Raw genomic sequence first — 11,268 nt, forward strand, 5'->3', positions numbered from 1 at the left:
GCCAGGTGACACTGTTGAGTTCTTGTGTTGATTTTTTTTTTTCTTAACCTCAAGTGTAATACTTTGAATTAGTTTCATAGTTTTTAGTAAAAATGACGGCCTTGTATACAGTCCTCGATGCCTTAATTCCTCCAGTGTGCAGTATCTGTCTCAGATACTGAACTACCTGTTCAAGTAAGCAGTTTATAAATACTTCTGTTCTATAGCAAAAGAGTATTTAGTTCAGGTTAATTTCTTTCAAATTTCCCTGCATACTTCGAAGGTGTATGTGTAAAGTAGCGTGTTTCTTGATCTGTAACTACCCTCCTAGTTCATCTTAGGCCTGCCAGCACAAGCTATTGGTCCTGACAGACCCCTGCAGCTTTGCACTGTCACCGAATTGCAGATTCCATGATTCTGTGATGGAACGGCAACCTGCTTTCTCACTTTTCCCTGCTGTATAAGTAATGGGGCTGCTGTTTGCTTAATAGCCAATCCAGGGTAAGTTAAAGTTGTTTGGTTTTTTTTTTTCAGTTTTTCAGTTACAACTGTTATTCGGCCCAGTATTTTAGAAAGGGCTGGTTATTGTATCTGCTTTATAAACTGCGTATTGGGCTCAGTCACTCATTTTACTCACACAAGCAAGGCTTTTTAAAAGGTGCTGCCTGATGACTAAATTAAATATATAGCACTCATTGTTTACACAGTATTTATACAGTACTGGTATGAAGAAAAAAACCTTAAACCACTCTTTAGCTAAACTGTATATTCATGATTAAGGTTGGGAAAGTTTGATTGTGTAACCAAGTGAGCTGCCAAAGTCTCTGTGGGCCCATCAGAGACTCAGAATCCAACCTTAAGTTCCCCCTGCTCTTTTTTTTTTGTTCCTTGACTGATACAATTCCTGTCCATCTCTCAAGGGAAGTTCTGCTGCCACAGCAGCCTGAATATCACCAGTGATGAAATTCAAATAACAGTTCTGATCTTGTATGAGTTCCAACTGCAAGCTAAGGCATAGCTAGATCTCTCCGAGGAAATAAAGAGCGGTTTGTTCCGATGATACTGGAGGTACCAGTGCAAGCCCCTTACAGCACAGCTCTGGCTGTGGCCAAGCTTTAATTCTTCTTTGTCACCCTCAGGATTGCTCTTAATGCCATTCAGCCACACATTCTCCAGACTAAGTACCTCACCTGCTGGGAAAGGCTTCCATGAGAACCAGCCTCTTCTACTCCCGTAAGTTTCCAATTACAGACTTAGAAGCTTTTGCCTGTTTTCTTTACGCTGGAGTCTTTTTTTTTCCCCAGTCACTCAGCTACCGTGGTGGAACAATCATAGGGCACACTTACACTCAACTGAAGTAAACTTCAAACAAAAATACAATTAGCAAATACAGAGCATGCTATAGCAAAACGCAGGCTGAACATAAAATGATACCTCTTAGCTTGACTCTTCCATCTCATTACATTTTTATTCAGAATACTAAATACTACTAGTAATGCACTTTCAGTTGTGCCTTTAAGGGCGTTCTCCCATCATGCCCTGTCAGCTATAAATCTGCCTGTGTCAGCTGCAACTTTACTCAGTCAGTCTGCCTGGCCCTCTGAGTTGCTACTTTATTCATCAAGTAAGTGTTTAACTTCGTAATTCTGGTTTCCCCCCCCCAGTTTAGAAGTTTGCTAAAGGGATTCAGTTAAGACAAGCTCAACAGCAGGTCAATTTAACTTTGCTGTAACAGGGTAATTTGAGTCGGGGTTTTTTCAGTCTTACCTGAATAGCGAGGTGAAAAAAGACAAACACAAAAAAAGTTAAGATTGTACGTAAGTTAGCTCTATAATTAACACAAAGACTAGTCACAAATAAGTTGTAGCATCTGGAGGGGTTTTGTTTTTCAGAGACATTAGTTTAACAGGAAAAGTATACCTAGCAGTGAGCTGTTGTTGTGTGCTTACATGTAAGTTAATACTGAAACAGTAATGAATCTTGTTTCTTTATTCAACATGCACCAAACAAATAGATTTAAATGCATTTATTCTCTCTGATTTTTATCCATGCTACAAATTGCAAATATAGTATAAAATAGATTCTCCCCTGTAAGAAAATCTGGTTCCTGTTATGACAAAAATACAGTATTAAAGATTTGTTTTAAAAATACCAACTTTATATATAAAGTTATAAGTAAAAACCTAACATCGGTGGTTGGTTTCTGTATTAAGCCAAAGATCCATCAGAAGTCTACAAGAACCTAAACAGGGAATGTCTTATTCTTGTGGCTTATCTCCAGGTACAGTAAGAAATAGTTGCTGTTACAGGTGCACGACTAAGCAGCTGCTTTCCCTCATCTACTGGGCAAACATTAAAAGATCTTTAATGCCAAGTGTGACAAGTGGCTTTACTTCTCACTGTAGTCCAGAGTATAAAATTTGCTCATAATCTTAATAACCCAAAAGGTCAGCCTACCAATTTTGAGTCATGTTAGAAGGATAAATACAATTTAGTAGAGTCTGGAACTCTACTTAAACTTTTAAATAAAATGTTGAATTAATAAGCTGCTGCAAGAAGTCATGCAGCGTTTTTCAAGCACTTGTTTCCTAAAAGAATCACAAGAGAAGCAATGCTGGCTTTTCTGCATTCATTCTGAAAACTTAAGTCTTCTCTACTTAAGAAGGTCAAGTGAATGTTTTCTGCACTGTTTTAAATACTGGCACATTTCATAGAAGCATGTTACCTAGAATTTGGAAACTTGTTCCTTGTGCCACCTACAGTTTAATTCTGCAGTAGGCTGAAAACCTTAGCTTGAACAAACAAACTGCAAACAAGTTGTTTGACATGCTTTAGAAAATCTGTAGATGCATAGATGTAGCTCCATCCTTCCACTTGTTAACATGGTCTGAAATAACAGTTCTGCAGAGTGGACACGTTTTTTCTCTATTAAACCATAAAGAGATGCATTCTTCACAAAATGTGTGCTGTAATGAAAAGAATAAGAACTTAGAGCTTCTAAGCTCTTCCATTTATAAGATGGTATATTATTTTCAAATTCTGATTTCTAAAAATAGTCAGAAGGCATATAAACTTTGTTTAAAATATTCTTAAGTTGGCAAAAAGTAATTCTGATTATGTGTATTACCTGACAGATGAGCAGAATAGGCTTCTGAAATTCAGCTTGGCAGATTGAACAAATATCATCCGATTCAGAACATTGTCTCTTGCTAGCTGTCACCCCATAGTGCTGTAAACCAAGGTATTTTCAGCAGACATTTGTTTCTGGGTGAGAGGGGGAAAGCCCCAAAACAAAAATACCAGGATAGAAAGGAACTGGGAATAAGGGCTGCCCTGCTGGGAAACTTATCAATCCCTAATCCAGTGAAATGTTGTTAAGTTTTTTAATAGTTTTCTTGGGGCCTAAAGTTTATATGCTCCTACTTACCACACTGCCTAGCTAGTATCTTCCCCTGATCGCAGTTTCTGGAAGAATCTAGCAGTTTTCTTTTAACAGTGACCTCTGAGCAAAACACTCTGGTAAGTTTCAATTTGATCAAGATGGCACTTAAAAAATGAGAAGTGCAGTACTTTTAAATGATGTTGTGCTCCTAAACGTTCTATACATTTTACTGAATGAATAGCAGACTGGAAACAATACCTCTTACTAGAGAAAGATTATCTAAAAACTTACAGTTCTAACAGAGGTTACTTGCATGTCAATTATTTTGGCAAGTTTCAATTCTGACTGTATTTCAGCATAAAGCTCTGCCTGCATCCACCCAATATTTATCCCAGTTAAAAAGTAGGAAGCAAGACAAAAAGGGTATCTTATTTCACATACGTTTATCTGAAGAGACATGCACAATAGGTTTTTTAATGTTGTTTGGGTTTTTTTGTTGTTGTTCAGATGACAATGTAATTATGTATTCAAGGAATTCAGACTGTGAAATGAGAGAACCAGTATACAGGGTTTTCTTCAATAATGCCGTTGTCTATTGCCAGAACAATGCAAATATAGGAGTGAGGTATTTAAAAAATAAGTATTTTCATGTAAATTGGGGGTTTTGTCATAAAAGAATTCAGTACTCACTGGTCGTGTACAAAATATCCGTAAGACCTGCCTGAAGTTTCTCAGTTGTCCAAAAAAGCTCAAAAGCTGAAATGGGAAAGAAAACCCAAGTTATGCTTAGAATTTTTCTGTGTGAACTGAAAAGCTTCCAAGTGTGCAGTTTCCAACACTAGAAGTCTCACGCTAGTTTGATGTTGGCAGGAACATAAGCAAAACTATAGTTCAGACTGACCCTACTTTGGTTGTTTAATATGTACCAAACAAAAAGAATTTAACCCAAAGTTTTTTTTTCCCCAGTAGGTATCTGCTCTTTAAAAGAAATACAGTGTTAAGGTTTGAAATGAAGTACTCAAGTGCCAGTCTGTCAGTATTATTATCATATATGCAATAGTCTTTAGGCTTGTAATTAAGATACTGTAGCATTATAAAGTATTTTTTCATGTTCAAAGCCAAACTTGAACTGAGTCTGGTTACATTTGGTGCAGATTAGCTCTTTGGTGAAGTAGACAGCCAATATGAACACTTAATTTTAACTTGTTGAGCATCACACAGGATACTCTATCAGAGAGAAAATCTAGCTTCCTGGAAAATGCTGATTCTTTTAGCCATGAATTTTAAACTATTTTTGCAAGCTCTTTTCCTTGATACCTGGTAACAGTCGTCTTAGTGTCTGATGTGAGGGGACCTATAGTAACAGTGTTCTTTGTTGTGCAACCCCAGTGCATTCCCAGAACAGATGCAGGAAAAAGATGATTTATCGTGGCCTGAGCCGGTTTTCTATCAGTTTTGGAAGGCCGTATCAGTTGCGCTGAAGCATCCACTTGCAAGTCAGTTCAAACACAGGGGACCTTTCAGAAATGTTAGTTCATATGTCTCTAGCCCTCTACTGATAATTAGTGCAAAATAGTTTGAGAGGAATGTAAAGTTTACCTACTTTTAGGATGAGGTAGAGAAGGCCCAGCAGTATCCCAAGGGTCCATCCTAGTACACTGTCCAGCTCCCCATAGCCAATAAGATAACGGAACCAAACTGGTATGGGGACAAACATACGGTAATACTGGCAGAGTTCTTCTAACAGCATGTACCAGTAGCCCTAAGCAAGACATGCAAAGGAATCGCTCAAGATTTAAAACACAAAGGATTTTTAAAATATAGAGAAAAGATGCATTGTTATTCTTTTTGAGAAACTTATAGTTCTCCCATAGTATCTTGAAACAGCTAAATATGAAGCGTGAAAAAGAATGAAGACCAGATGATGAGTCTCACCACAACTGTATAAAACCAAAATTGATTGCTGTACTGCAGAAAATCAAATTAACAGACTGAAATAGGATGGCTTTTTCAGATGCCTACCTACTTAACAATGATATCACACTTAATTTCGTAAGCATTAAAAAAGAAAATAAAAGTTACATAAAAAAGGAAAGTAAGACAAATTTATTCATATAGATCAGCTTGTCGTTAAGAGTAGTGTCCTGCATTCAGGATTAAAAAATGAGAGTAAGGGTCATTCTTTTATTAACATACATAAATTACAAACTGTTTTCCTGTAAATGTTATTTCATGCCTGTGTAAGGAACCTTATCTTGTGTCAATTAGCTCCTGTATAGGATGGGGTGATAAGAAAATTGGAGGGGCCAGGAAAGAAGCCTAGGGTGGCTGGACTGAACAGGTAAATGGAGTTCAGTGACGCCCTAAAAATTACTGAATAATTACAAAGCACAAGCATCCTGCACAGAGCACTGTGTGTGTATGTGCGTGTGCAATCACCGGTATTTAGCTTAGCTCTTAATTTATTTCCTTAAGTTAGTCTTTAAAACTGTACTTATAACAAAGAAGTGTTCTTTCTATAATGTATACTGGATAATGCCACAATTTGCCAATATTGACCAGATTCCTTCTTTAATTTAGCCACAGTATAAGTCACAGTTGGTGTAATGGAATTTTCACTAGCTGTATTTTGGATGTTATACCACTAGCTGTAGAAAGAAAAGAAAAAAAAAAAAAAAAAAGAGAGATCTTGATTATAAATTGGTATTTAGCGAAATCAGTTGTACCTGAGAAGAACTTGTTCTGGTACATTTTAAGAGATAAAACCTACCAAAACATCCTCTTAAATGCTACCATGTACAAACCATACTTGTTAATTTTTCTTTTTTAACCAGTACTAGTGTTTGCTATTTTGACATAAAATTTAATGGGTTTTGTCTGTCTCACCTCAGGAACCAAATAAATACCCCACCAACCACTGTAGGCATCTGTGAAAATTTATTAAACTTCACTGATCTGAGGATTTAAGCTATGATCAAATTCACATTGATCTCACACAATTATTAAGTTTATTAAGAAAAGGAAAATTCTGAATTATTTATTCAAGAGACAGAAAAAACAGGTGTTTGCATGCACAGATCTTAAAATCTTCTCGTGTCAGTTAGTGTCGAGCATGTAAAAAAATGTACTGTGCTTCCGCTGCTCGATGCTGACTGCCTGTATACAGATTCGTACATTGCAGCAAATAAAAGGTTTCTTCATCTCCCCCACTCAGAGACAGAAATAAACCCATTTATCCAACGACATAATACAAGTAATTGTTTCAGATCAGACTGTAAACCTTCCTCTTAGCACCAAGCAGGGAAGAACATGAAATCCACAGGGTTTTCTTGCCCACAGTGTAGTGATGGATTATATACAGACCTTTAATTAAAAAGACTTTTCTCTTTAATAGTTAGCTAATTTGACCATAAAAGAATCTTCCTAAGGAACCAAAAAATATAGCTTGTTTCCTTACCTTGGATTTAAAGGACATCATAAAAGAAGGCACCAAGAGAATAAAGCACTTGAAGCCCATGAAGAGGAATTTCAGAATAAAGTCTGTGACTCCCACAATCCAAAGTACCTCCCAGAAGTTCATAAAATCCACAGTAGGTTTTAAGAAGATTAAGCTACAAAAAGAAGTATCAGAAGTTACCGGAGTACCCTATTTAGAGGAAAGCATAACTAGAGATTATCACAGCAGGTTTAATTAGAAAAGGAAACCTGGTTTACACAGAGGGAAAATATTTGCTAAGAAAATGAACTCTTTATTGTAAATTGATCATTTATAATCTCTGACAGCCTTTCTATTTTTGAACCTTCTTTCCTGTATCCTCATCACAACCTCCACCCTCTAGAGACAGGCTTGCTGTCTCTTTAGCAATACAGCCTTTGACTGATTTGCAGCCAAGACCGTACCTACAGAATGCTAAGGGGAAAAAAATATAAATTGGACACAAACTCCATGGAGCCATATTCAGTATTCTGAAGGCAAGGTGGTAGGGTCAAACCCAGGTGCATTCCCCATGGTATAGTAGTGCTATTACATTGAGTATGGGGTCTAATCTTGCAAATTTCTACATATTATTGTTAAGGACAGCACCTGTTCAGTCTGGCAGAAGAGGAGGATTGGAGATTAAAATGAAAGAGAAACTGATGCTGCAACTAAAGAAAAACAGCAGCAGCCCATATAAAATGTTCCCAGTTAACGTTTGAGTAATTTATGATGCGAGTAGAGATGTTCCTCTACTTACTTACCTGTAATACAGTGACTGAGAATGAAAGGTGTAATACAAGAGGAGAGATGATCCAGTTAGGTATACTAGTAACCAAGCACACTGCAACTTGGAGCACCGTTCCTGTAAGATAATTGTAAAGATGTATTACAGTCCTTGCATCACTATCAGCATCTGATCTCCAAAGTTCTTATGTCTGTTGCACCTGAACTACTAGAGGATTTTTTATCTTAGCGGTTTAAGGCCAAATAAAATAGAGAGCTCAATAGAAAGGTAAAACAGTAATTTTAATGTTTTCAACATAACAATTTCTATGTATATCAAATTTTTTTCTAAAAACACAACCAAAACCCACCCCACTCTGAAGAAACACCAGATTTTCCTTTGGGAGTGAACAGAAACAGCTGAAAGGTTAAACTGTCAAGCCCTATTTGATTCCAGAAATATAGTTAAGAAGTTCTTCCATAAATTTCAAAAAACTTCTATCAGTTGAAGTGATTTCAATATTCAAAGGGAGGGGGGGCTGGAAATCCTTGAATTTTGCAGACCTTGCGCATCTGAGAAACTCTGCACTGTACAAAAGCATTAAGACTTTCCATCTTGAAACCCTGACACCTAGTATTATTAGATAAATAATACAGTATCTCCATTGACATTTGTTTCAAATACTGATGGATAAAGGTCTTGGTTAACTTACAGATTTTTGGTGCATAGGGTGATACTTACTCTTAGAAAAACCTGATTTACTATGCTTTTGTTTGCATACATATAAGTTGTTAGCAGCCCAATTCCAAGAGAAATGCCTATTAGGAAAAAAGGGTCAGTTATACACAAGAAAATAAAAAAAACCCAAAACTGAACTGGGTTAAAAAAACAGCCACTTCTTATATGTCTTTGTAATTACAATTAATCACTCAGACTGTCAAGCCAGAATAATTAAGCACATTGTACATGTGCCAGCAAAGGAAACAGAAGCCACTGAAATGTAGTTTAGTAAATCTCTTTCTGATGAATAAAGCAAATAAAAATAAAGCTAAAGATAAATCGAATTATATTTCAGGCATGGTTATTAGTATATATCTTTGGGGGAGGGTCTGTTCCCTCAGACCTTATTTTGTTATACTCTACCAATTATATGCTGCATGATCAGTTTGACACACAGAATCAAGATATACGGCAGACTTTTGTGCAGCCACTGGAGGAGGTATCTGAGCTCTGAGAGGGAGCTGCCGCTGTGTTCCTCTGAGTCTGGAGCAGAATCATCGAGCCCTGCTGCTTCGCTGTGGGCATGTCCGTGTGAGCGACTTTGGGAACCTGGCCTCGAGTGCCGGGAACTCGCATTTTCTCTGGATTCTCCCACAGCAGAATTTAGCTGTATGCGAATATCGCTGCTATGATGGCACGAGCCCTCTCCTGACAGCCTTGCTGCGTGGGTGCTCTGAGATGAAGAGTCATCACCGCTGCCTTGGATGTTGTGGAGGTGACTGCAGTTTGGTTGCATGGTGGGATTTTTTTGGGTCCAGATTCTTGCTCTTTTGTCTCCTAGAGTGGGACATAAAAAGTCACAGTTGAAGGAAGAGAGAACTAGTTCAGGGGGGGAAAAAAACCAAAAAAACCAACACAAAAATACAATAGATTGCACTGAGTGACTGTCTACGTGAAGTAAAGATTGTCTTTCTGGGAAATGCTGTTGCTCTGTGTTCTGAAAGCTTGGCATGCTGGGTTTGCACCCAGTCTCCACCGGGCAGCTTTCTGTGTGCCATATTAAATGACTTCCTTTCATTCACATGCAGATTTTCTAGCCTGCAGTGAACCTGGCTGCCTTAGTGAAATCTAAAGTTGCTTCAGTGCAGATTGGAACAGCAAAAGCTGCTGAATAGGAGCCCAGCGCTCACTTGTATGGAAGAGATCTTGGAAGCACTGTGTAATTTCACAAAAATAGTAACAGTAGTAGGCCAGAGAAGGAGCAAACAGGGATGGGAAGGAGGCAAAGAGCACATTTACATGCATCCATAAAATGGTAAACATTTGTTCAGACACGTCTAGTCAAAAGCCAGTGCACGCTGAAAATTGAGGGCCATTAGGAGATTAACAAGATTATCCTGTCTGGGTAAGCAAGCAGAACCAGGTTAGTCTATTTCCTAAGAAGCATTTAAAAGAACCTGGACCATATGGTCTAGGTGAAAAAAGAAATGCAGCCACCAAGCAGTAACCCAGCAGCGAGACCACCCAAATGGGGTTTTATTTATCTTTCCTGTGGCATCTTTCTGTTGTCTTCCCAGGCAGTTTGTCACTTCTGCGTCAGTCCTGACACTGGTCAAATAGTATTAAATCTACCTCTGTGCACTGGTGTGATGCCGGAGTAACGACTTCGGAGAATGCTTTGAAGCTGGATTTGCCACAGTAGTTGTTACTGCTAAAGGGCATTAATGAAACATTGGGAATTTTGTTATAATCCTTTTTTCTGTAATTCACACCCTTCCGGATTCCTCTTTGAAATTATTTTTTCCACAGCTTAGCATACATACACAGCTAGTTTCACTGAGATGCAAAAAGGTTAGAGCAAGGCTGGTTTTGCACTGTGAAAAGTTCTTAATATATTTGCAGAAACTTAGAATTCTTTAGCCTTTAAAGTGGAGATTATATTAGAAGAGTAAATTGCTAATTCAAACAATATATGGATATGGGAATGTGACTGTTTAGAAGTGCTTCTGCTGCCACTACTGTATTTTTGCTGGCCAAAGATTACATCGTGCTTCGATCTAGCCAAAATTCACCTGCTGTATGTAATTGTACGCACATGAATAAAGGGGAATAAACTGGAGATTGCGCTGACTCGTGTGGACAGTGTTACCAAGCGTGGCTGCGGGATCAGGCCACCAATGCTGCTTGTAAAAGGAGGGGAATAAGTAAGTGAGGAGGGGAATAAATGAGGCGATCTCTCCCGAGCGCCCTGCAGCTGGCGGTCCGGGCCCGCTCCTGCAGACCGGGACGGCTGGCAGCTCCAGGGCAGCAGCGATGGGCCCCGAGTGCGGCCGGGCTCTGCCTCGCGGGCCGCCACGCCGGGAGCCGGGGCTGCCCCGCGCAGGGAACCCGCTTCGGCCCCGGTGAGGTTTGTGCCTGCATTGTTAGGGCTCTGGCGGGGGCTGCTCCCCTCGCCCGTCCCGCCGGCCCCTCAGGCCCGGTGCGGTGCGGCGGGGTCTGACAGGGCCTGCTCCCCTCGCCGGCCCCTCAGGCCCGCTGCCGCCCAGCTCTCGGGGAGCCGCTCCCGCGGCCTCGCCCGCGCCCCGCCAGGCGAGGAGGGGCCTCCGCGGAAGCCCCAGCGAAGGGCGCAGGCGGCCCCGCTCCCCCCGGCGCCGCCGCCGCCTGTGAGGGGAAGCGGCCGCGGGGAGCCCCTTTCCCGCCCTCCCCTGCCGGAACGCGGCCGGGCGGCAGCCCGCGGGCGGTACCTCGTCAGGCGGCCAGCGCCTCCCGCCCGGCGCCGCTGGCCAGGCCGCGGCCGCCCGCCACCTCCATCGCCGAGACCGAGTGGGTGGGAGAGGGCGCGGCAGGGGGAGGAAGAGGAGGAGCCGTGAGGGGGAGGAGGAGGAAGGCCCCGAGCTGGGCGTCGCGCTGTCAACAAGCGGCCGCGGCGCGCCGAGGCCTTGGCCCGGGAAGGCCCGTGCGGGGCCGTGAGGGGGCTCGCCTCAG

At 40.7% G+C, this 11,268-nt stretch overlaps 1 protein-coding gene across 2 annotated transcripts; it reads right to left on the bottom strand.

Annotated features, from left to right (window-relative positions):
* Window positions 1-1,953: 1,953 nt before the first annotated feature.
* On the bottom strand, window positions 1,954-11,154 carry RNFT1 (ring finger protein, transmembrane 1). 2 transcript variants are annotated; one of them, XM_055719446.1, is made up of 9 exons: window positions 11,028-11,154; window positions 8,761-9,120; window positions 8,305-8,381; window positions 7,601-7,701; window positions 6,819-6,972; window positions 4,965-5,123; window positions 4,052-4,117; window positions 3,107-3,208; window positions 1,954-2,945 (listed from the first exon to the last, which is right to left on the bottom strand). In XM_055719446.1, the coding sequence occupies exons 2-9, from the start codon at window positions 9,077-9,079 to the stop codon at window positions 2,811-2,813; spliced, it is 1,113 nt and encodes a 370-aa protein (XP_055575421.1). In that variant the 5' UTR covers window positions 9,080-9,120; window positions 11,028-11,154; the 3' UTR covers window positions 1,954-2,810. The 2 variants fall into 2 exon arrangements, with proteins under 2 accessions (XP_055575421.1, XP_055575415.1); XM_055719440.1 differs by having other exon boundaries at window positions 8,707-9,120.
* Between the last annotated feature and the right edge of the window lie 114 nt (window positions 11,155-11,268).

This window comes from Falco cherrug, chromosome 1, assembly GCF_023634085.1.
Source record: "Falco cherrug isolate bFalChe1 chromosome 1, bFalChe1.pri, whole genome shotgun sequence".
NCBI lineage: Eukaryota > Metazoa > Chordata > Aves > Falconiformes > Falconidae > Falco > Falco cherrug.